The sequence below is a fragment of the Lagopus leucura genome, unplaced genomic scaffold (assembly GCF_019238085.1).
Source record: "Lagopus leucura isolate 7727_CA_CO unplaced genomic scaffold, USGS_WTPT01 Super-Scaffold_760, whole genome shotgun sequence".
Lineage (NCBI taxonomy): Eukaryota > Metazoa > Chordata > Aves > Galliformes > Phasianidae > Lagopus > Lagopus leucura.
This window is the reverse complement of record NW_024962257.1, coordinates 8,480,022-8,506,458: the sequence shown is the minus strand read 5'-3', so window position 1 is coordinate 8,506,458 and position 26,437 is coordinate 8,480,022. Positions and strand designations below refer to the sequence as shown.

At 37.2% G+C, this 26,437-nt stretch overlaps 1 protein-coding gene across 1 annotated transcript in view; it reads right to left on the bottom strand.

The window, feature by feature from the left end:
• The window catches only part of VWA3A (von Willebrand factor A domain containing 3A), a 28,865-nt gene extending 2,732 nt beyond the window's left edge, over nt 1-26,133 (bottom strand). The window contains exons 1-31 of the mRNA XM_042864864.1: nt 25,878-26,133; nt 24,978-25,102; nt 24,825-24,899; nt 24,068-24,122; nt 23,297-23,395; nt 22,421-22,527; nt 22,118-22,243; nt 21,633-21,741; nt 21,300-21,365; nt 20,724-20,849; nt 19,213-19,351; nt 19,019-19,122; nt 18,659-18,739; nt 16,618-16,712; nt 15,072-15,191; nt 14,134-14,208; nt 13,284-13,428; nt 12,795-12,993; nt 12,227-12,297; nt 11,093-11,251; nt 9,857-9,947; nt 8,660-8,770; nt 8,072-8,169; nt 7,768-7,920; nt 7,005-7,113; nt 6,254-6,398; nt 5,692-5,836; nt 3,645-3,796; nt 2,889-3,015; nt 2,225-2,322; nt 790-853 (exon numbers count right to left, since the gene is read on the bottom strand). Of these exons, the coding sequence (XP_042720798.1) occupies nt 790-853; nt 2,225-2,322; nt 2,889-3,015; nt 3,645-3,796; nt 5,692-5,836; nt 6,254-6,398; nt 7,005-7,113; nt 7,768-7,920; nt 8,072-8,169; nt 8,660-8,770; nt 9,857-9,947; nt 11,093-11,251; nt 12,227-12,297; nt 12,795-12,993; nt 13,284-13,428; nt 14,134-14,208; nt 15,072-15,191; nt 16,618-16,712; nt 18,659-18,739; nt 19,019-19,122; nt 19,213-19,351; nt 20,724-20,849; nt 21,300-21,365; nt 21,633-21,741; nt 22,118-22,243; nt 22,421-22,527; nt 23,297-23,395; nt 24,068-24,122; nt 24,825-24,899; nt 24,978-25,102; nt 25,878-25,943 (3,435 nt within the window). The 5' untranslated portion in view covers nt 25,944-26,133. The remainder of the gene's footprint in view (nt 1-789; nt 854-2,224; nt 2,323-2,888; nt 3,016-3,644; nt 3,797-5,691; nt 5,837-6,253; nt 6,399-7,004; nt 7,114-7,767; nt 7,921-8,071; nt 8,170-8,659; nt 8,771-9,856; nt 9,948-11,092; nt 11,252-12,226; nt 12,298-12,794; nt 12,994-13,283; nt 13,429-14,133; nt 14,209-15,071; nt 15,192-16,617; nt 16,713-18,658; nt 18,740-19,018; nt 19,123-19,212; nt 19,352-20,723; nt 20,850-21,299; nt 21,366-21,632; nt 21,742-22,117; nt 22,244-22,420; nt 22,528-23,296; nt 23,396-24,067; nt 24,123-24,824; nt 24,900-24,977; nt 25,103-25,877) is intronic.
• Between the last annotated feature and the right edge of the window lie 304 nt (nt 26,134-26,437).

Sequence of the window (26,437 nt, the reverse complement as noted above, 5' to 3'; positions counted from 1 at the left end):
TTTTCTGTGAAGCAGCAGATCTGACTGGATTTTTTTCTTCTCTTTTAATGACCAGGCGATGTTTGTAAACCAAAACAGACACTACAGCTGTAGAAACAAGGATTTTAAACACAGTCTGAAAATAAATCTGCCTCACCCAATCCTTGATGAACAACTTGGAGCTCTCTAGTGCAGCTCTCTCTGTGGTTGTCTCCCTTTTTTCCCCTCAAATAGCTCTTTGACAAATGCTTGCCAGTTCTTGCATTTAACTCTAAGAAAGTACTGTTACATTCACACCCAGGAATTTCTCTTTTTAATTTGCTAATTAAAAAGTAGCACGTTGGCTCTGTGAGAGGTTTGGTTTGTCCAGCTATCTCTCCCACTATCTTGTAAAAATAATACAGCATTTACTGAGTCTGCCTAGTATTAATAGCATCTTTTCCCAATCAGTATTATTCATTTGAATGATAGATCATGCAGCCCATGTAGCATTTTTTATTACAGCCACTACATCAGGTACTGACCCTCCAAGGTGTTTAGCCATTTGCTCTTAGAAGAAACAAAGCCATTCATAAAACACATGTGCCTGGCTCCTTTAATCCCAAACAACGTAGTTCTCTTCGGACTAATTTTTGTGTATATGAGGTTATATTGTGGAACCAGCTCAGCCAAGCACTAAAATCATTGCAAAATTTTCAGCTTTGAAAATGTCGCTCCCATTAATAATCTTCACAGTCAGCTTATGATATGTTATCCTTCTAATGAAATTTTTAAGCTATGTATAAAATATGATTTATGGTGACTATTTACCTGAGCACTGTTTTTAAAAACAGAACTGTCCTTTGGGTTTATGTTCCATTTTTGTAGTAATAGCCTGTTTGAAAGAAAAAAAAATAATCACACAATTACAGTAGTTTTTCAGGAAAATATAAAGTAGCTTTTTAAGTCTGTTTAGTCATGAACTTGTGTCACAGAAAATCTTTTTATTGCAGAGGTATAATGCATTTTGAATCTTTTTACAAGCACTTCTGCCTGCTATTATTAGCAAAATGGCACTTTCTGCTTCTGGCAGTTAGGAAGCGTAACCATGAAAGGACATAAGGATCAACACAACTTTACTGTCTTCTCCTTTGGCTCTAGGCAGGTACCAAACCCAGCTCTGAATGCTACTAGATGCAGCAGGAAACAGTGTGCCTCGTGAGCCAGTTCAGTTGGCTGAGATACAGATGGCACGCAGTGCTAACAGTTGTATTGCTCTCAGGAACTGGCTCAGTATGTTTTGAGTCCACTGGGATACCTCTGCTTGGCATTACGTTACCTGTTAAATAGCTGTTAACAGAAAAGGCAAAGAGAAACTTTGTGGTAAGTGAGGATGCTAAAGATAAGGAAAGGAAAACTAAGGGAGAAAAAAACCTGAACATGCAGAGAGATAAGGTAATTGAAAAGAACTGAAAGGAAAGAGGGGAAGACAGGACAAAATCTGGCAGGCCAAGACTTGAAGGGAAAAGGAAAAAGACAGAGAGTCATACTAACTAGGAAAACAGAAAAAGACCTAGATTGAGAGATGAGATCAGAGGTCAGATCCTTTGGTAAATCACAACATGAAAGAGGAATGAAGAGGAATGCTTAGGTAATCCTCCCAGGAAAAAAGCCAGTTGACATTTTAGAGGTCTTCAATGAAAAAGGGAGATGGATGGTAACTTGAAAAGCAGATGGGTTGCTGATGAACAGATCTCACATCATTCCGTGTGACAATGTAATTCCAGCAGACAGAGTGCGAGATGGGGTGGTTAGAGAAATCAGGGCGAGGTAGCATTGAAGGAGACTATGTTGATTTTGCAAAATAAAAATAATGTGCATTTCAGGGTAAGAAGTCAGACTAAAGGAGGAGGTACTATAAAGGACATTTTATTTTTTCATAATCCATACATAGAGAAATATAATGATTTGACATATGATAGAACTCAAAAGGTGAAGAACAACCTATGTTGTTTCTAATGTAATTTCCCTTTGATACAAGTGTTGGAGGGACCACAACGGTATGACGGTAGCTTTTTAAGACTTTAAAATTAAGTCCATCTAAAGCAGAGAAATCATTTGCATGCCATTTTCCAAGCCTCAAAAAAACCTGCAATTGGTAGTACAAGGAAGAAACAGCAGTTCTATTGCAAGTAATAGACACTGGAATTCAGATTTCCTTTTTACTTCATGAAATAAAAATTACTGGAAGATTCTTGATACTCACCTCAAAGATTTTGCCTGCTTTAAAAAACCTCTAGCTTTTGCTACTTCCTCAGTAAGTTTCTTTAAATCATCTCCTTCGAAGTACGGGAAAACTGGATCCTGAAAACAGAATTAAAATAATCTACTTTAACCTGCATCTACTTCCTATTTTCAGTTTCTACACATTTTATGAACTGCCAAAGCTCCACATCTCCTTTCCCCAATCTGTTTGCAGAGGCCTTGGGATTACAAAGAGCAGAGCAACTCTGTATTAAATAAGATTCTGCTCATTAACGAACTTCTCTACTGCGGCAATCATTAAGATCTCCTTTTATAACATTAATGTGCTAAACACTGTATGAGGATTTTACAGTGACAGATGTAATTGAAGATGATGTGGATAAAAAAAAAAGTGTCCAGATAAAGGATGCTTCTGCTTCTCTTTCAAAAATATACATTGCGTTACGCACTTCTTTAGAAGTTTTGGTCACCTGGTTGAGGCAGAGCGCAGTCAGACCTGCCAGAAATTAGGATTTCTCCTTTTGATTTCAATATGAAGTATTGTAAGATTCCTGTCTTATTCTTCTAGTGATTTTTCTTTTTTAAATGCAGTTTGAGTACAGATGAAGAACTAAGTCAGAATGAAACAAAACCAAATCCAACAAGATCCAAACCATTTAACATACATCCTCATCATCGAATCCTTCTGTCAGCATTCGGTGTGCTGCTAATTGCCCGTCCACGTCTCCAAAGCTGCAGTGGTAGCGCCCTCCTGTTTGGGAGGCAAGCTTCTTCAGAAATTCATTTGCCTCTCTGTTAATAATAAAGTAATGTCACTTATGAAAATTATTTATCTGAAAGCAAGAATAGAAAAATAATTTCTGAGAATTCCTCAAGAAAATATTAAATCAAAACAAGCAATTTGGAGGACTTGGTTCTAAATTGCTGTATCATTTCTAAACTTGAAGAACTAAGGAAGAATATACACTGCTTAGTCATCATAACCTCTGTAGACAGGTTGTTTTTTTTAACAAGAGGTTCATTGTACCAACAAAACCAGAATAAGAAGATAAACCAAAAAAATCAGAGAGCTGGTTGGCAAGGAAAGGCAGTAATATTTCACAAAGGGTAAGAAAACCAAAAGCTGGGAGATTCCATAAGAGGAAGGAAAATTTTGTGTGTGCTCCACAACTTACTCTCTGCTTTAAGCCTCTATTACTTGCCATTGTCCAATATGCCCCATAAGTAGATGTAGGAGATGCAGGCCACACAGCGACCATGTGTCAGAACAGCCTGCCCCACTCCCACTGGTATGAATGCCTGCCTAGCTCAGTCCTGTTCACTGAACTGAGCATGTGGCATGCACTGAGAACTCGGCCTTCTGGCAATAAATAATCACTTTAAGGATTGTCTTTTTTTTCTTCTTGCTAGGTATCACATACCTGTCTACACAGCTAAAAGAAATGGTGTGGATTTTAATATCTTGTTGCTTTCTCAATCTTTCAATTTCTTTCAAAATCAGATTACAACTGGTATCTGGTTTTCCATCAGTCAATATATACAATGCCTCTACACCTTGGAAACTGAGAGCTTTCTAAAAAGCAGAAAACAAATAATTAGAATATTTAAATGAAAAGTAATACTTTAAAATGAAAACATTCAAGTCCAATCATTTAAGACAGCTTCATTATCAAGTTAGTTCTGTCTTTTCCTTTTCACTAAAATGAACTAAATCAAATATATATTCCTCCATGAAAATAAACATGCAGATAATTTGTAGCGTGAGGTACAATACACACAAGCAGAGCACCATCAAAAACTGAGTTACTGAAATAAGAGAAGATGAGTCGATCCCATTAACTAGTTCTGTAGAACTGCTGACAGAAGACTTTCATCACCCTTTAGAGGAGTAAAAGATGCTTAATATCTGAAAATCAGGCTAACTAGGATTTGGCCTTTCTACATCATGAAAACTTGCTACAATAATTGGCTCAGCAAATTTAACCTCTATGTAGACATTTCTTACAATTCTACTGCACTTATCTGCCAAGAAATCCAGAAAATGTATATAAATAGTCTTTAAAAGTACCAATAAAAAGAATCACTAATTTAGGCTAAAATTTCTATGCAGATTTAAATTTTAAGTCTCATGAAATTGCAAGTTCTCTCAGTTTCTGTTTTAAGCTGTTATTACCAGTTAATTTCTGCATTAAGAATTTTTAAAAGAGAAGTTTCTTTCCCTACTTCTGAATTTCAGGAATCACACTCAATATCCATGTGATTCCAACCATCACTGCTTCTTTAAGATCCCTGTTTGCTTTATGCCAAATATCCCATAATAACAGCTGTACATAAGCAGTACTGGCTGTTTTCTCTCTGTGGGACTGTTTGAACACAAGGACTGATGCAACTATTGACATTTTTCCTAAACTGAGAATGGGGAGTGCACGTTTCTATTTGTGAGCCTTATGGAGACAAAGTGTGGCTTGATTCCAGATCCATTAAATGTTTTCAGTATAAGAGGTGTTTCATGTTGTGACCAAATAGTTTTCCTAAAATATTATCAGTCAGATAGAAGTGCTTTATCACTGCAAAACACCTTTTTCATCTCCAACACACTATTGTGGGACTGGGATAAAATGTTGTTTCTGCATTGGATATTGAAAAGGGCAATTGATCTAAAGAAGTAAGCTGTAGCATATCCTTAGAAATAGCTGATGTGAAAAGTAGAAATACTACATACATGTTAGTAACATATTTTAGAAAGATAGTTACCAAATTATGTGACAAATTCTTTCTCACAAAGCTGCAACAGACTTTAAATGTTGTAAACAATGTGGGTTAAGTATTCTGAACTGGGAAACACACTGTAAGGCTGTTCATTAGGCCAGCAGAAGTGAAATACATTTAACAAGCTTTCGAGGAGCCAGGGCCTTTACACAAAGCAGAACCATCCTACTCTGTGGGAATGTTAGGATGCCATAGGCAGGCTCCAAGACACTCCCTTCCATCCTCCTTCCAAGCTTATCTCTATGCAAGCACAGAACAGAACAATGATGCACTGTAAAGGGCACAAATGCTAGGGGGTAATCAAACAATTAAGAGGTTATGTTTATGTTTATGTTTCTGTTGTAAAGCGGGCATCCAAAAGTTATAACCAGATGTTTGTTAAGAAAAGCGATTGTTAGAAGGCAATTAACCAATTAAGATATTTGTGTTTGGGTGGCAAGGATCTGTGTTTACTTGGTATTTGTATGATTAGTGAAGTGTTGTGAAAGAGTGTGAACCTGCAGTACTCAGCCAATGAGGAACCAGAGGAGAAAGAGATCAGCGTCAGGCAATAGGAGATAAAAGATGTAACACTGCTTTGTGTGTGCACTCCTGCTTGCTGGAGGCCCACCAGTGAATTGCAAATAAAATTTGCTTTATCAGAGATACCGTCCTGGAAAATTATTTGGATATTTCCAACACTATACACAATTTACTAACCTGTAAAGCCATAAGGATGCAGGTATTACCATGAGCATGGAATTTGGACACCCACTGCACAGCATCGTGACATGTTTTATCAGTTGCCTCTACAAGATGCTCCCTCCAACTCTCTGTATTTTCTGCAAATCTCAACAGGTTAAACCTTGGGAGAAAGATGGCCCACAACATTTAAATCTAACCAGTCTTAGCAGTCATGTTGTATAAGACTCTTTTGAAACAGAAAACAAAAACAAAAGAACAAAACCAACCACCAATTATTGGAATAAAGGGTAAGAAAATGTAAGTTATTCTGTGTCAACTGAAAGACCCATGGTCTTTCCCAGTCCAACCATCCACTAATCACCAACAATTCTCACTAAACCATGTCCCTCAACACAGTGTCCAAACGTTCCTTGAACGCCTCCAGGGTTGGTTACTCCACCACCTTCCTAGGCAGCCCATTCCAGTGCCTGACCATTCTTTCAGAGAAGTAGTATTTCCTAACAGATTATTAGGTATTGTTTCTTAATTACAGAAGTAGTGCAGAAGCAGTGCGATGTTTATCAGCAGTTTATTATACCTGACTTCATTTTTTCTCAGCTGCTCCCAGATAAGGGAGGTAAGTTCCTTCGTGATATGTGGCAAATATGGGTCCATGGAACCAGATGTATCAATCAAAACACAGACATTTGCTTCTAAAATGGTACCAAACAATCTTCGACTTCCTGCACCAGAATCATTAAAACTGTTATTACACAGACTTATTATGTTAAACATATGATTTTATTGAGCCCACGGTAAAATTTTCCATCTTCAGGAGTTACTCTGGATGCATTTCTACTTAACAAATTCTAATATGAGTGGAAACGAGGTTGTTCAAGGATTAGTGATAGGAATCTCTTCCACCATTTCTAGTACTAACAAGCATTAGTTACTAGCCAATTATTACAACTTGCACTAAAAACAGGCTGAACTTTGCAATACAGAAAAAAAAAAAGTAACCATTTCCTAACAAAATTATTTATGAGTAACGAATCAAAATAGTTTTCAAAAGCAGTGATTCTATGTTAAAATTAAAAGAGGCAGCTGCTACCACTCGAATAATTTCAAATCATGTGCCAAGCACACAATTCATTAATGAATTTGTCTACAAACATAAGCTTATTGCTAAAACAAGAGATATATTTTTTTAAAGAAAAATGAAAACTGGGTTTCCAGAGCAGAGTTTGAAACAAAAAGCAATCAAGAAATGGAATTTTACAATTATGCTGCTCCAAATCACAGGACAGACACGACAGGCCATGCTTTGTAGGAAAGATGCACAGCAATACCTGACAGAAGCCACTGTATTCTCTGCAGATAGCGTAGCAACACCTTCTCCATTTGTTCAATGTAGATTTCCAGTTCTTTAGATTGAACCTGCAGATGTCTCACAACCCCCTGAAAAATTGTTCATACAAAAGTACCTTACGTTAACAACTGTTGTGAATGTAGTCCCTTCATTAGGATTTTTTAATCTTTAACTCTATGAAAAAGCATAAAAAACTTCTATAACTCAGTTGCTACTAAACAACTGCTTTACCCAAATTAGGAAAACCTGGTTCTTATTTCAGCCCGTTGTTTCAAGCAACAAAATTAAATAACTTGTCTGGAGAGATGCATCTGTTGCACTTCTTCTGACACTTTCATAGATACAATAAACCAGTAATATCCTAACTTTAACCTGTTACGTTTTTCTGGTCACGGCACAAACCAAACCAAGCAATATACAACATTCTTGTTGTTTCCCCTCACATACGATTTCTCAAAGCTCTCCCTAAAAATAAATTTTTATATTATTATTCATACTGAACAGAGGAGATGCCATACGTTCTAAAGATCCCATGCTGTTCACATTTCAAATATATTAATCATCTTTTGTGGTGAATAGAGGCCTTCTCTAGTTTTCTACTAGAATGTTCATTTAGAATGAAAAACAAGAAACAGTAGAGGGGACGTAAGACTGGCATCTCACAAACACTGATTAATATGCACTGCTTTAGCAAATACAAAGCCTCTCAATGATGTAGGTACATAAAATCTACAAAAGCTTACATTGATTTCTACACTGGGGAAGATAGTGCAGTACTTTGCTGACACTTTCTTGTGCAGAGACTCCACAATTTTCTTTTGGTGAGTGCAGCTTGGACCAAACATCAGTCTGGGCAATTCCAGTTTAAGCTTTTTAATACTATACTTTGTCAGCCACTTGTAAGACAAACAAAAGGTGCAATTGGTTGTTAGTAAATTTTAGAACTATTCAAGTAATAATACATTGTACAGAATCACAATTCAAATGTTCACATTAATTCATATTAACAATTCTAAAATGGCTATTTATTGGTAAGGAGCAAAATACCTCTTTGCTTGAACAGATTTCCTCTTTTTTTGGCAATCTGACAGAGGGAACATGCTTTCTTATGCAAACAGTCTTTGGATAACTTCGGAATACTGCACCTAGCAAGAAACACTTGGGAACATTAGGTTACCTCTTCATAGCTCTTCACACGTGGTCTCATAGCCCTTTTGGAGCCACACGAAAATATTCCTGTTGGTAAAATAAAACCAACAAACCAAACAGCAACAGAAAAACCCCAAGTATTTCACACACGATTTTTCATTTGACAAGAATTCAAAATTTCTGTATGAAGGAATACACAATAAGTCATTTTATCTTCAACATTACCTTTAAAAAAATCCAAACAATATCTTCTCATCATCTAAGGCATGACAGCATTTTTCCTTGAAGCATCTTTGACCAGAAGATCGCAGAGCATTTAACCAAAAGTCAAATTAAAAATCCCCAAGTCCACCCCTATTTGATAAGGGACGCTCACTTCCCCTCATTATTTACAGCTGATTATGCACGACTTAGTATCCAAACAGTTTTATATTATAATAACTGCCAGTAAAAAGGCTTCACCCATTACACCTTGGTAACACATACCCACATTTCTTCCTTTGTCAGTATAAAATACTGACACAGAACACTCTGGCTGTTTCCTTGGTTTATATTTTCTTCTGTTCTCAGCCTGAGGCCATTGTTTTATTGTTTGTACTACAAAGAAAACAAAACAACAACCAGCAACACCGTAAATGATGACTTCATTCAGCTGAGGATAAAACTCTGACATGCAATCCAGTTCTTCAGTTGCCACAGTTACACATACTTAATTTTCTTGGATAACAATTAGGAAGAATCTATATCATAGAATTTGTCACATACAAATCAAACCATAATCTTTACAATTTATGAATTGCCACTAGTAATTTATAAATTATGAATTATATATAAGTTATAAATATGATCAGTCATACTAAATAACCTGAAAAGATTAGGGGTTTAGAATAAGCAAAGCATTTGTTGCAACATTCAGTTATCATGGCACACAACACCTCGTGCAAATATGAACCCAGATCTGTAAAAGTTACTGAATATCAAGAATCTGACATCAATCAGTCGGTATTAAAGGCCCAAATTTAATACAAAAATTCAACAAATAAACAAAACAAAAACCAAAACCCTGCAGATATTAGCAAAGATATAAGAACAAAACAAGAAAATTATGAGAATTGAAAAATTGGGGTTGGAATCAATTTAAGAGCTGTTCCATGCACCAGCAGTAGCTGCAGGATGCAGCTCTTCAGATAACCTAACATTTGTGTTACAGTTTTCCTTTATTGCTGGATCATAAATAAGTAGAAGAGCACACCAAGAACAACTGCTTACAAGAAAATTAACAAAAAATACATAAAACTAAAAATAAATCTCTGAATTGTTGCGACTTCAAAAGAACGTATAAATTGTAAACAAAGACAGGTGGGGTTTTAATTACGTTTTCAGGCATGTGACAAAGGAAGGCTCTTCTTTCCACCACATATATTTATGTTTTCTGATACAGGATGGATATTCAATCAAATGACCTGGAAACAGTCATACAGCTGGGCAGCATTCTTCCTCTCCTAATCTAGACAGATCACATCTACAACTCATTTCACAAACTGCAATGTTCCCTATTGCTCTGTCTTCAGATAAATACTGCTAGTGTTTCTAAAAGCTTAAATCCTTCAGTTCTAATTTAGTACTTTATTTTTAGCAACTCCCAAACAAAGTAAAGACAAGAAGCCCCTCATCCATGCAGACCTGGTGGAATTTCTGCTTTTGCACTGGTGGGACGCCACACTGGCACTCTGATGGAGGCGTTTTTCTCCGCACAGTGTTTGTCTTTGATGTGCTATAAGCACAAAGAGAGAAGAAATTAAGAAGTATTTTAACCATACAGTACCACAATTGCCTAACTTATTCAAAACTGGAACTATCTTCCATTATTCTCTAATTCCTGTTTTACTCTGGCTCTTCTTACTAGCCAGCAGGTTGCCATTATGACACATTAATTTGCAATTTCTTGCTAGGTTAATAACTCTAATTGCCCTGTTTTAATTTTCTTGCAGACTTTCTGCTGCCATTAAACTGAAGACTAATATTTAAGGTCAGATGAGGTTGGACCATTTTTGTGACATGAAGGAGAGTATAGTATGGTAATGGATGGACTTGCTAAATAAAAGCAACTTCATAAAGCATGTTTCTGCTTTGCCTTTGCTTCTATTAAACACTGAATTTTTAAGGTCAGAGGAGGGGCCATTTAGACAATTTTAGATACTACAGTGTTATTTAATCACTACAGTTATATTTAATTACTTCACAGGATTTAGTAAGGTGTACTTTTTTATGTAGCACTTTGAATGCAAATTAAAATGTAAATTCATAGTAGAGTCACAGTACTGTTATTACTTCCTTCAAATTTTCAGCCTGAGCACTTCTCTCACAAAGACCAGCATATGATAGCCAGTTAATAAAATATATAATATATTATATAATATATATAATATAATATAATAAAAAAAGGCCTGGAGCATCTCCCCTATGAGGAAAGGCTGAGTGAACTGGGTCTGTTCAGCCTTGAGAAAAGGAGACTGAGAGGGGACCTGATCCAGGTCTATAAATATCTAAGGTGTGGGGGGCAGAATGGCGAGGCCGGACTCTTTTCAGTGGTGAGTGGAGACAGGACAAGGGGAAACGGCCAGAAACTGCAGCATAGGAAGTTCTGCACAAACATGCGCAAGAACTTCTTTACAGTGAGGTGACGGAGCACTGGAACAGGCTGCCCAGGGAGGTGGTGGAGTCTCCTTCTCTGGAGATGTTCAAGACCTGCCTGGATGCCTACCTGTGCTACCTGGTGTAGGGAACCTGCTTTGGCAGGGGGGTTGGACTCGATGATCTCTGGAGGTCCCTTCCAACCCCTACAATTCTGTGATTCTGTGTAATATCACTAATTAAAACAGACTGTATCTTAAAATGGAACTGTGAAGGATTTCAAACCATTCTAGCCAGACTCAGAGCTGTAGGTTTTGGAGATGGCAACTTCTGCGGCCTTCTTTTCTCTTTTGTGACAGCCACGGTTGCGTCTGCTTCTGCTATAAGTGGATCAGCAGGCTGATTTCCTGAACGTTGCTTTAAGGATTCCACTAAGAACGCACACTGAAATGGAAGTTCACACTGCTTAGTAATTCATAAACATGACACTTCAAAGACTGACATCCTGTATTTAATAAAATTGCTATTTGTTTTATTTATCATAAAAATATTAATCAGGTGATGCTTAACAACTCACAACCTTTTTGTGTTGTACTTCCTAAAACACATGGGAAGTAAACCCTCCCTGCTCTGAGCAAACATTCTAAAAGAAAAAGGAATGCTACATGCACAGAGCCCAGGAGAAATGAGCAGAAGATGAACTGAATACATTCAGCCATTAAACAATAATACCAAAATACTTAAGATCCTATTGAATATTCACCAGTTCTTCTTTACAAAACAAATCATACAAAACAGCACCACCAACAAAAAGTTTCATCTCAGACCTGCTCCTGCCACCTGCCCAGACATCTCATTGCACATATCCTTCTATTCACACTTCAGAAAGAAACAGCTTTCATACAGCCAGGCTGGATGCTGCCCAAGCAAATGTATTACATATCTCGGGGAAAAAGTTAAATGCATGTAATATGGGGAGAGACTGAAGAGTTCTACACCCTTACTATGCTTCAGGAAACCTTTTTTTTTTTAATATTAGAGAAATGTACTGTGCAATTGACAACCTTTTCCTACGCTGTGATTTAAAGGAGTATATGAACCATTTTACTCGAGTATCTATGCACTTGGATAGAATCCTCTATCATAGGATTGGCAACAAACAGGAAAATCACTTCAAATGTGAACTCCTCATATTTGATAGGAAACCATGGACACTAACAACCATCACTGCAGTGCTACTGTATCACTGCTTCCCAGTCCGTGTTTGCTCTAAGTGGCCATTCTCACATTCTCGAGTTTTCCTCTCTGTCTTACAAGGAATTTCATGCTGTCCAATTTCCTGCACTGCCAGTTGAACAAACACTATTCCTTTTTTTTCTGAAGAAAAGCATAATTTCAGAAGACATATATAATTCATACCTTTTGGGAGTAGTTCTTTGCTTTTTCCATTTCAGATACAAGAACAGTGATATCATCGCTTTCAAAAATACCTGATAATCAAATATATGCTAGTCATTATTTTTAAGTATACAGAAAAGTGTAGAGTATGTCAAATATCAACAACAAAAAATAAAAAAGCCCTGTTTCCCATTTGTTATGCAGTCTTTGCCTACTACACTAGTAAATAAATTTTAACTGTGTACTTTTAAAATATTTAGCAAAAAACAGTGAATGAAAGAACAGTGAATTACGAGATATGGTTTAGTAGCTTGTGGTACTGGGAATGGGAGGGTGGTTGGACTAGATGATCTTGAGGTCGTGTCCAACCTTGCGATTCTATGAATTTGAATAGAAAAACTCAAATTAATGCTGCATTATAATATTCTTTAAGATAGCCAAAAGCCTTAATTAAACTAAGACTTATGTTTGTATCTCAGTGCTAAACTAAACTGAAAACTAGACTTAACTAGAGGTAAAAAAAAAAGCAATGATAGATATTATTTAGTGAACGATAAAGAATGAAGTGCTGTCTCTCCTTTTCACTTACCTGCTTCTCCAAACCAATGAAATCTCCCATTGGCAGCCTGTACTATTTCTTTAAAAGCAATGGCAGTTTCTGTCGGGGTAGCATAGCGGGCTGGAATAATCCCACAGGAGTCAGCATCCTCCATTACACTGAACAGACAGACATGAAGCTGCAAATCAAAACCTCTGCAAGCCTCAGCCACGTAGGCACTGATTGTGTGCTATAAGGCAAAAATAAATCAAAATCAGAAGTCTCTCCGTATCACAGGTGAGTTTCCATCTGCTCCAGTTTTTCCTGAACTGATGAGCAAGCACTCTTAACCTGCATAATTCAGCACAGGACTATAACCTGAACAGCTGTATGACCTGTACGGTCATAGATATGTAATGAAGTATTCTGCCAACAAATTATGAAAAATAGCCAAAAGGATAAAAGAGAGGAAAAAATAAAATTGAGATTAATTCTGATGGGAATTTACAGAAGAACTGTAAAACCTGTAAAGATACTCACTGTTTCCTGATCAGGTATTCCAGTAGTCAGCAGGTAAATTCCTTGTGATTTGTGTTTATCCTTTTCTTTGAAGTCTACTTCCACAGCTCTTCTGAGAGCACTCATGAAATTCCTACTCCCACTGCACTGCAACCTCAATACCCACCTGAGAAGTTTACATTTCAAAGAGTGAACTGAAAAAAGCTTTTGTTTCTGCTAAAAGCAGTGAGAGAACTCTGAATCTTAAATAATACTGCTCTGGGATCTGTAGTTTTTTTGATAACAGCCACCAAAACCAGATTATACAAGCATTCAAAACATTTGTTCTAGTTTCTGTATTTCCACTACAGCAAACTACTTTTTAAGGTAAGTTTCAGAGCACAGAGGTGAAAGAATTCCCTCTTAATTTTATGTGGGAAAAAACTGTAATAGCAGAACTGACAGGAATAAAAGAAAACCACAGAGGTATAATGAAACTACTGAGGATATAACTCCACGAAGTGGATAATGAGATTTAGTTTCAGTGTGTATGGGGAAAAACAGTTTAGCTTCCAGATCTCAGCTGAATTTGAAGTAATTTAAAATTCTTTTTGTGACCTGTGCATTTCTTAAAAACTCCTGTATTTGTGTACTGACATACTCAATATACACATGAAATACAAAGACACTAGGGCATACTGAACTTTATGACAATTTTCACTACAAACCATCCATAACAATTACTATAGAACAGTTCATGGTGAAGTATTTTTGTGATACTTAATTGTCTAAACTGTTCAGAATGCTGATTCATTTTATTTCTTTGTTCTATCTGTTTCACAGTATCTATGCTCACTTAATTCCTAAGTATGGGAAAGGAATTTGATCCTACCTCCAAGCTTTTTGTAAGTTTTCAGGCTGGGAAGGAACCAGTTCCATCTGCCAAGGCACAATGTGGCTCCCAAATCTTTTAGAGAAAACAGCAATGAATTCTCACATTGTGCTTTAAAACAAACAAAAGAACTAGCAGAATTATCTGACAAAAAATCTGATTTAGGGTGTCATACAGGTAAAATTGTTATCTGTTTCCAGTTTCACACCATTTAGTTATTCACGTTTATCCATCACTCAGGGGTAGTCGTATTTTCAAAGCAGTGGGCCAGATTCCTTTTTTTTTTCTTGATCAGAATGCTAAATGAGCTGGTAAAAGCTCAGCAGAGGTAAGGCAGGATTGCAATTGAAACAAAACAACAACAGACAAACAGCATACTGCCCAGACCAATAACCCAGAGATGCTGCCTGCATTCATCTTATGAAGTAAGGGTTCTGTTCTCCCCAAAATTTTGAACCTCCATAAGTCTGTCTTTTTTAGCTGTCAGTCAGGTATCTGCCCAGCTGCTCTGTCATATGTTTCTGACTGGCAGTGTGAGAACAGAAGTTTAAGAAGAATTAAGCATTAAAGAAGTACTGGAGTCACTTTAAAATTTAAAGTGCATTCTCAGTAGTGCTGAGACACCTCCAAAACCTTCTTCTAGTAAAAGTTTCTGCCACGTGCATTCACATTGCTATGAACAATACAAGAATCTCATCCAACCAGCTTCAGTCAGTCCAAAACAAAATGATTATTTTAATTACTAATTTAATTCTATACATCTGATCCATACATTTAGCAAGCAGTTTTGTCAGTGCTACTCCTGCAACTACTTCATCATAACATGTGAAATACAAGTAAAATTCTAAAATATCCCCATTGGTAACGACAGTCTACCAACACACTTCTTTCACTGCAAAGTTACATTTATTTTACAACAACCAAAAGTAGCTGCTTACGCTATAATATTGAAGCAATCCTTATTTGACATTTGTTCTTCAAGTAGAAGTCGCAAAGAATGTTGGATATGGATGATGCAGGTGGAGTTTGGCACTGATATATCAACAAGTATAACCACCCTATACAAGAAACATGTTATTTCTAAAAAAAACAAAATTAATTGCATATTGTCATCTTCACTGCATTCTTGAGCTCACCAAAAAAACCATCTAGCTATGTATAAAAATGTATAAGCACTGTCTATATAAAAACAATAATCTGTACAATCTAAAGTGAGATCTTAAAATATATTAACAGAGATTTCTTCCTTAAGCTATGCAATAATCAGTGTACTGGCACACGTAGGCACATACTGGCTACTGAACCCTCATCAGCTCCTCTTTCTTCTCTGTACTTGAATATCCAGAACAAGGCTGAGACTTGGCTGTTATCCAACAAGAAGAGTTGTTGGATAGTTCATTGTCCTTTCTCCAATCATCATTGCAGGAAGCTACACAGTATCATTCCAAAGATAAATGGAATTATCTCCCAGCAAGTCACTGACAAACAGTGCTGCTCAGACATCGACTGATTGATGTTACCTGGAACTGATATTAACTATTTGGGAAAAAGAAACTATTAATGATGATCTTCAGTATGGTCTCATATCAAGGTGTGCTTGTAAAGACCATGCAGGATGGTCACTGTGAATGGAAAGGGGGTATCTTGGGAGCAGTGCTTATGGAAAGTATCACGGATGTTATGGACAGTCAGTGGGACAGGTGTGCCCAACACAATTCAGTCCTTGATGAATGAACAAAGAGTTCCCTGGTAACAGTGGCCTAAGCCATCTTCTCTGAAACTTCATATTCAGTGTCTGCAAGCAAGACAATAAGAGCAATTACGCAACTGAAGTTGGGTGGGAGACCTCTGCTAAAGATTCAGACACACTGTTAATTATCATTGTTGTTATTATTGAAGATGATCCTCAAACAAAATCAGTTAAAGAGCTCAATTCTCACGCGGGGAAAAAATCTGAAGTTTTTTCTGATAAATCTGCATTGGCATTTGTCATCTGGCACTGCAATGCAGTTCAGTTGGAGGCAGAAATTTGAAACTCGGTTGAAACTTATCTTTCTGATAAGAATCCATAAGAGGCTGTACAGAAACACTCTGGGTATCACTACTAATAGGAAGGGGTATGAGAGTTGACATAGACACGACATTTGGCCAGAAACACCAGGTATATACGTGGCTTAAGACAGACCACTCCCCAAACGCTTACTTGCTGGATAACTGAAATTTAAGAGTCTTGTCTTATTTGATGGATATTGCAGTTTTTTGTAGACTGATAATAACTGTAAATTCACTAAATTAGTAAATGAATGAATATCGGTGTCTGTTGTCAAAAGTGGATTGCTTGCACTGGTCCTATCTGCAACTGTTGTCTCTACATCTGACTGTTTTGTGCCCTCTGATCCTCAGTGCCCATTTACACGTAAAGCAGGGGTTGACAAATCAAAATCACCAACAATATACAAAACCAGGACTGCCAGAATACAATACCTCCTCTCACAAACACTTCCCCAAATTCTTCTGCTAGCAACAGACAGCCAGTTAATTCGTTTCTCATAGATTCTTACCATTTTGGCAAGGAGTTTCTGTGGATAAAATAAAGAAAATTTAAGATAAAAATAAAGATTTTCAAGTAAGTATTTTGTAACCAAATGCTTAATCCAGAACTAACATTAAACATAGTAATGATTCTCATTCATTTTAATGATACCATTTTATTAGTAGTAAAGATAGCAAATACAATCCATGAGATAAACATAAAATGACCAACATAGGGTCTAAAATATTCTCTTCATCTTCACTTTGTTAGCATGATTCAAAGTAGAGGCCAGAAAAAATAAACCAACCAACCACCTTCAGGCAACATTTGTAATAACATGTAACAGTTAAAATATAAACTTAAAATATTTTCAAACACATACCATTTTTTTAAACACCATATTGACTTGAAGACATTAAGGCCATTTGTCCCAACTCTACAGAACACGACCTTCACAAGCACATGTATGCATTACATGCATGAGGACAAATCGCGGTAGAAAAAGGACATGGAACTCAGAAAGAAACTATAAGGTGTTACCAGAGACTTACCTACTGACACTGCAATGTAGACACTGCTGCATATGCTACCCAAAAGGAAACAACCTGGACTACTCTGCATCTTTCTTATTTATCACCACCTTTCTATCTCTAGGGTGAGACAGTACATAGCTGGATGCTTTTCTACTTTTTATCTTGTAAAATTTTCTTCATTGACCCCTTCAGTCTTACAATGCAGACACCGCACTGCTTGCTATGGAAATCACACCATCAAGGCCTTAAAGACTATTGAGAACCAGTGTTTAAACACACAGTTGCAGACTGGAAGGCAAGGAGTAAGAATTGGATAAGTATTGCCCAGATCTGTCAAACTAAAGGTGGCAATTAGTATCATCAGCTTTATTGGCTGAACTCTACCCAGCCTTCCAAGCCTACTCGACAGGGTGTGCTCAACACTCTTATACTCTTTCATAAAAGTAGTTTCCCACTAATTTCCTGCTAACAAAAAGCATAACGAGGCTTTGTGATTACAACGTTTTGCCCCAGGTTGAGAACAGTTCTTGTCCATATTGCAAGATGTGAAATTCTGGATCTGAAAGCACTGTGAGCCTCTGCTCATCAAATCACGTTGCACAATCTTCCTGTTTTTCCCAGGATTCAAATCCCTCCACCGTAGTTCACCGTTCACATTAAGCTGCAGAACCAAAGCTGCAGCATTCACTGCCCACTCACGCCCAGCAATGCTGCAGACTGCAGCTGTTCCTCCTAGCACACTCATTTTGGAAGAAGAAAGAAAAAAAACTCCACGCAAGCTGTCACTGGAAGGATTTAGAACTCAGGTTCTGGTGTTATGGTTTCCCAAGAGTCAGGTGGCATTTACTGCAGTGTCCCTGCTACACAACGTCTACATTCTCCTCATAGGAGGCACACCAGCAAAAGGTGTATTCATCAAACACACAAAATAATTTTGACTAGTGGAGACCAAGACTCTGCAGAGACAAGTGCAGCTCAGTATTCAACTAATTCAAATAATGATGTGATTTGCAGCAACATGCTGTCACAATATTCAGAATTCATTCCAAGTATAAAGAATACATGCTATATTCTTTAATATTCTATACTATATTCTTTAATATTCTAATGCTATATTCTATAATATGCTATAATATAATATAATATAAGTAGCATATGCTAGAACATTAACTACAAATGCCCAACTTGTACATATTACTGATACCTTACTGCAAAGTAGAAGTATGAGAGCCTTCTATAAAGAACTTGAAAATGATTTCTGCTTTCCAATGCTGAAAATGCTGAAAACACATCTAAATCATTTTCCCTCAACACTCCCATTAGGAAAGATAAATCATCCACGTGCATGATAAGAGTGCTGGAGGAACACAGTAAAGCCTAAAATGCTGCTCTTGCAAGTAATACAGAAAAATTAGATGGTAATTGACCCTGACAAGGTTGTGTCCCTACTAAAACCCACCTGATACTTGTGTAATATCGGCAGGTCAACATGAATATTTTTCACAGTTCCATCATGCCATTCAAACTGCATCATAGCTTTCTAGAAGGATAAATAACAGTTATCTGCTTACAGAAGCCTATATAAGTTACAAGAGTATGGAATTTCCTCCTGAATTATTCTTAAGAATAATATGTTTCTGATCTGCTACAGCTGCACATCTCAAATTTCAGTCAAAACCCACAGAATGTCATTATCTTATAAAGCACCAATTTTAATTAGAAAAAGTAGCAGTAGAAAGAAATACAGACAAACAAAAAAACCCAAACCAACCAAACAAAAAACCCAACAAGAGAAAAGGAGCAGGTCCCCATCACTTGCCTCGTGTAGAGTTGATGATACTGTTTTTTGAAGAATTGGTACAAATTCTTCCACAGGAGAAAAAGCATTGGGAGCCAAAACTTGATAAAGGTTTAACTTCTTAGCTATAGCAAGGAACAAAAAAAATTAAATAAAACATATTCTCTATCTTTATTTCCTGTTTCCTATCTGTTACGCTTTTCCTTCTGTGCTACCTTTCAATCCATTTGTCTTTAACCATTCTGTTGAAGTTCTGGCCAGGAAGCGTGGTGTTTGAATAATTAATGGTCCTTCATGCTTTGGAGGCCTTGATAGGAAGCAAGGAATTGCTGCATTTGCAACTTCTGTGGAAACCTAAAATGGATTTTAAGAAAACATCTTGCAAGTTTTTGCATATTTTCACTCCCTCACAGTCAATCTAAACATTCAGCATAAAATTTTAGTTTTACTGATGTTTAGAGTGCTGAGATTGCAAAACAGCTACGACTGGTCCTCCCAGAAATAGATTCTGCAGGACAGTGTTCCAGTAACTTCACTCCATCAGCCACATGCAAAAATCCACATGGAAAATGAAAACATCATAGCTGTACATGGGAAAACAGACAGTTATTTTGCTAAAAAAGGTAGGAAAACCATCAGCATCATACACAAACCAGATCTTGCCTTCTCCATTTCCTATGTGTACTGATCTGAAAATCAAAATGAAACACATTCTCCATTCATTCACAACAATGCAAACAAGTCAACAAACTTCTATGGGACATTAGAACTCTTTCACTTAGAAAAAAATGTGTAAGAGACCTATCTTTTATAAATGAATGGAAATCTGGAGACACTTTTTCATACCAAAGATTTAATTAATATGTCTCTGAAATGACATGCTTTTATTTCGGGATATAGGACAGTCAGCATTTTTTCAGGGTGACTTCTGTGACTTCCTATGTAGTCTGAATGGTTCTTAATATTTATAAGGTTGGATGAGAGAAAAAAAAAATGTATGTATTACATGCACACAACAGAGAGAATGAGGAGAAGCAGAGCTAGAAATACTGTTCATAGATGACCATTTTACCTCTAGCCTGGAATGTCTCAGGTCAGATAACCAGACATGCAAAGACACCTGATGGAAAATTTCACTGCCACTTTAAAAGCAATCTTGTCCACTTCACAGTTGTGACAGAGAACAGACTATTTTGTTAATACAAAAGTCCCTCCAGAGCCACAGATTTATAGAACAGCACTGACAAACTTTCAGCACGAAAGATCAGCAATTACAGGTGAACTCAGCAAACTTCAAAGCTTCCAGGCTCCAGGGAAGTACAGAGATGACAGTACAGCAAAAGAAAGAGATATATTTCCATTTCTGACCATCTACACAGGCTGAAAGAAAGATATGAGAAAATAATCTCTCTATCAGGCCAAAGTAGAACTAAAATTTCTCCAAATATTCCACAGAAGGAGGAAAAATTAACAAGAGATGTATTTACTTTCTCATCCAAATTTCATCAAGAGCACTTTAGTTTATTTTCTTGGAGAAAAGGAGAATTTGCCATTTTGGCCTTACTTTGCTCTTACAACAGATGGCCAATATATAATATTCAGACTTCACTTATCAAAGTACCTGAACAATCATATGTTTTTTTTTTCATCCTGTGAACACTAAGGACTTCTACCTCTGATACTTCAAGGTACCTGTGGGGATATATATATATACACACACACTTACGTCTGCTATTCCACTAATAAGTGAGCCATCAACACGCCTTTGAAAAGTCTGCTTGATACTGTGGAGTAGGTCCTGAGCCTTGTGTGATTCCTGAAGCAGCAGATTAACATCACTACTGTCAGAATTCTGTACGTACAGAAACAAGGGGAATAAAGTTAACTGCTACTCAAATATGAACCACACGCAGCTTTACTATTTGATGTGTGTGCAGCCGTGCAGAACTGCCTGCTGTGGTAAAATGGAGTGTAAATGTACCTAAGACTCTACATATGGAAGTTTATTAAAAATACATTATTTTTTACTATTTTGAATCAGTCTCCAATAAACCCATCACTACTTTCATCCTAATTGTCAGCTTTGAGTCACTGAAAAATACTTGCAAAACTTCCTGTGCTTTTTAGGAAAACATTTTGAGTTGCAGAAACAACGAACAGGTGAACTCGCCACATCCTCAGCAGTTCTGTGACCAGAGCAAGCAGCACCAGGCACTGCTATAAACTTCTACTCAGATGATAAGCAGTTTGTCTTCTAAAAGTGAAGAGTCACTAAACATTTGCCTCTCTAGCTGTCACCTACCTCTCCCTTTGAAGAGTAGCAATGGTAGCGGCCACTGACAACTTCTGCAAGCTGTTTAACGGTTGCCTACATATTTAAATAGGAAGATAAAGAATTACTTTGGTTTGGTAATCTCTGTGGTTAACATGGGTTGTCAGTATTCAATTCTTAATTATAGACAGACAAAGAATCTTTAAGGTACATGTAGAGAAAACCAAACAGATTATATGATATTTCCATTGCTTTCTTGCCACTCCTGTTTTAAGGACACGTTCAAAATCTCAGTAAAGTCATTTACAAAATAGGAAATTAATGACAGGAGACTTAAGGAAGTGAGTATTGACAGTTACTTACAATAGCAGCAGGACTGCCACAATCATATGTAACAGCATGAACCAGAAGTTTTCTCCCTAGCATACATTGCTGAGCATAGTCTGCCAGTATTTCCAGAGACTGATCAGGGCTGTTTTCAGTAAGTAAGTAAATATGGAAAAGAGAAAGAAAAATCTCTTAGCAATGGCAGTAACCAAATGAGGGAAGAAAAGGCCATACTGAAGAAGACAGAAAAGAAAACATTAAATGAGAAAGAAATAACAAATCACGGGAATTAAATCCAATCATTTAGCATAATTTTTACCTCCTCTCTTCCAACAATTACTGAGTTTCTACTACTGGCATTTCAATGTGTTTAGAAATGATAATAAAAGCACTGAAATTTTGTCTTGGTTCACAGTGACTGGTGGATGAAAGCTCATTACTAAGTAAGTAGGTCATTACTATTTTTCTAACAAGTTCAGATTCTTGTACCAATTCTGTATCCAAGTTAAAGCTGGACTTACCAGCTTCGTATTATAATCACCAGAGAATTCAGCTCTTTCACTATAAGGACATGTTTTAAGGCTTTCAGCAAATTGCAGCCTCCTGCAGGTGCCAGCTGCTGTACCCACTGTCTTGCTTCACCTAGCCTAGGGAAAAAAAGGAACACATGCACTCAACGTGCAGCAGCTGAATAAAACTGACCACGAAGATTACTGCAAGGCACAGGGGCAACAGATGAAGAACACTAATTATTATCTCCACATTGTTCTAATTAAATGGAGACCTGGTCTGAAATACCTTTACAGAGAAACTAACTTACTTACACATGAACACCAACATTTTTTGGACTCTCCCACAGAGGTGAAGTTTCTGTACCAAATGAGAGGCAGTACAATTGCTTCTTATAACACAGCTGTTCATCTATTAAGGACTAACAAATAAAAAGTCTGTTAATGCACTGCTATCCATACTGCTACTAGTAGAGTTACTATACAAAGGAACAAAGCCAGAAATACACTAAAAACAGTTGACAGCAATGTTTTCAGCTACCACAGAGAAATGCTTCCAAAACAAGTGACACAAGTGACTAAGCTAAGGAGTACTGAAACAAGACAGGCAAACTTACAGTAATCCTGTCAGTTTGTTAATGGAGACACGGAATATTTTTCTTCTCTTCAGTTGATGTGCATACAAAACAGAACGTACTGTTCCACAAAGGGCACATTCATTAACCAAGTAATTACTAAAATGTTTAATATATATTCATGGGTAGGGCTAAACAACAGGTTAGGCATTAGGACCAAGTAAAACCTGAGTTTTCTTTTTAGTTGTTTTATTTAAAATGCACAAATGAGGAATTTGAATAATACAAATCCATCTGAAATAATGCCTGAATGCAGGAAGTGAAATTGTACTCTATATATGGCTCGGCTCTAGCTCTTAAGTTGCTTCTTTTAGACAAGCTAAGAATCAAAGAGAATGCTGGTACAAGCACTGAGAAAGCTGCTGTTATTATTATAGTAGTTGCAGTAATTTATTTGGATCTAGACAAAGATTGCAATTTCAAAGTCATTTAGAGAATAGCTTTCTACAGTAGAAGACTTTATTGCACATTACGAATTCAAGGATTTTCCCTCCCCTTAGCTATGAATCTTGATTTACATGTTACAATAGCCAAAGTCTGCTCTATTATTACTCACCAAAAGGTCTTTCTGAAAACCCTCTAGTCTAGGTCTGTCACTCAGACCAGACACATCAACCACAAGTCCAACTTTGGTTCCTTTTACAAGGCCAAACACCTTAAAAAAGAAGTCACTGTAAATATTGAGCTTATGTAAAGTTTAAAAATGTTTCTGTATACTCTGTACAGTAGCATTTTAAATTTGGGTGTCACAAATTTATTTTCACTTTAAGCTTTCAAGCATAAAGATGAGACAGTGACAGACAAGAAAACAAAAGAGTACTACCACACTCCTTGTTTCTCCTTATCAGTGAGTCACACTGCTTCCCTTCCAAGACTATCAATCGTTTCCAACAATAAAATTAATGTTGGGCACAGCATCTTCTTCAGGTTAAATCACTATGGCAGATTTTGGGATGCCTCGTTTCCCTGTCCCACCTGAGACAGAATTATGTCCCTTTCCCATTGCTGGCCATGGGCACAGCTGGGCACAGTGAGTCACTAACCAGCTGTGGCAGAGGCACCAACTACAGCAGCCGAGTTCCAGCCAAAAGTTAAGCTTGGCTCTGGCTACTCCTCTTTAAGGGTGCTGGGAGGTCCCTATTAGAATTGCTAAGAGAAATAAAATGGCAACATCTAGAAAGCAAAAATCCCAGGTACCAATGTAAAAGCAATAAAAATAATCTTTCTTCTTTCTGAACGCCTCTTTTCACTAGTATTCAAAGGTTAACATATTCTTTAATACTGTATAGAGCTCTCTTCTGAACACAAACTGGAAAGTTCAAGTTACCTTTCTGCTGTCCTTCAACAGCCACTGAATTCGTTGCTGATAAAGTTCAACCGCCCTGACAAAAGCCATAGCACAGCTTTAGATAAGGCATTATTTTGCATGCAATCAACAATTTGCCTTCATCATGTCCAATCACCTTTTGAAAGTACTGTTTTCAGTGTTCTCACACAACCAACAATTACAGGGCAAGCCATTTTAATACTTCTTCCCCAAAAGGTTTAACTGACTAGAGAAGGAAAAGGCTGAAAAACCAGATTATTGAAATGTTTTCTCATTAGTTGCTGATTTATTCAAACGAGAGGAAGGAGAGGGATGTGTGCCACGTGTTGAAGCACCAGGCAAAACTAAGTTAGATCATCACACAGATCTTATTGACAGGAGATGCATTTAAAATGATCTATATAATTGTTAAAGATACTCATGAAATACAGCTTTGTGACTGGAAGGCAGCACACACAGAATCTCTAGACTAATTTTAAATGAGTGATTTTTAAAACATATATGAACTGAGGCAAAACAAAGTACTTGTTTTCCCCAAACACTATTCTGTGCTAACCAAATTATTTTTATCACCTACTGCATAGGTTTTACAACTTGGAGAATAGCACTACAGAGTGAGAAAAATCTTTTGCCTTTTCAAAAAAATCAAAGCTACTTCTATTTTAAAACTTCTATTTTAAACCAGATTTGCAGAAAGTTTGGTCGGATGGCACAGGTACAGTTATGCATCAAAACCATGAACAAGATAAAAACTTACTCAGAAACTCTGGCCTCAAAATTAGTAACAGCCTCTTCTGCCAGCTCTATCTCCTCAGCACCACTCCTTGAATCCCTGGAACACTGCGTGCAATTAACATCAGAGATGCACACAGATCAGCACTAATTAAAGGAAGTGTAACATCGTACTTACAAAATAATAGTGCCTTCATTCACCAGATGCTCTAATGTTAATTGCAAGGATTCTAAACTGTAGTTTCTTAGCCATTCTTCTGTGGTTTGCACCTTTCTAGGCAGCATTTTCTTCATTCCTGTTGTCTACAGATCAATTAAGAAAAAAATAAATACAGCACAAAAAATGAAATGTGTCATTCAAGTGGGACAAAACTCTAAGGATGGCTGCAGGTAGGCTGTATATAGCAAAGAACAAAATAATTTTAGGTACATGTACAACTGATGACCACTAAGTTTTAGGACAAGTAAAATGCCCTGCAATTGAAATAGGCTTACTGCTTTATTTATATGAACTGCATCGTAAGAATAAAAGCCTGGAAAACTCAGTATGACCAGCACGACTGAGTCAACATAGTCCTGAACCACACAGGTAGCGAATTTCCAATTGAACTTCAGATACAAAGTTAAAAGGTTTCACAACAGTGCCCACTGTGAGCTAAAGGAAGGAAAGAAAGAGCTCAGTTTGGGGGAGGTAGGTAGGAAGCCAAGAAACAGTTCAGTAAAAGACATAAAGGTATACGCTTGTGAATTACCGGAAAAGAAGAAAAAGTAAGCATCCCCAAAACCTCCCTCACAGATTTTGAAGGGGAATATATCATCTTCCACTTTTCTAAAGAAAAAACACAGTATCAACTATCAATCTACTTTATAATTTGTCTGATACATTCACAGACTGATGCATCTTTCCAAAGAAACCCTATGCAGCTTCATGACTTCTGTGATTTTATCAAACGCATTATCTGTATGCATTTGCAAATGAAACAAATCAACTGTTTTTCAGCTTATTTTCCATGCTGTGTATTTATAGTGGGTATGTGTTACTTCTCCAGCTTTCCATTTAGCAGGAAAACTCACCTACCAGCAGATCCTGTGTCTCATTAGCACACATGACCAGCAACCCATTATCTGGTTCTAGATCAGACATAGTCAAATCCTGCTGTAGTGGATGGTCACCTTGCACACTGGCTTTGGCGGTCACCCTATAAGACACCAAATTTTATGGGATGACCCTATAATCAAGAATATTCGTATATTATCATACCGCCTTTTTAAAGTTCTTAATGTGGGAAATGTTAAGCTCTGGAGCATGTGCGGAGAAGGGCAACAGAGCTGTGAAGCATTTGGGCACAAGTCTTAAGGGAAGCAGCTGAGAAAATTGGGTCAGTTCAGACTGGGGGAGGCTCAGGAAAGACCTCATACCTCTCTAAAGCTCCCTGCAAGGAAGCTGTGGTGAGGTGGGGGTTGGCCCCTTCTCCCAGGTAACAGTGATAGGACAAGAAGGAATGGCCTTAAGTTGTACAAGGGAGGTTGAGGTTGGATATTAAGAAAAACAACTTCTCTGTAAGAACAGTGATTCACTGTCCCTGGAGGTGTCCGAGAGCTGCAGAGACGTGGCACAGAGGGACGTTGTTTAGTGGG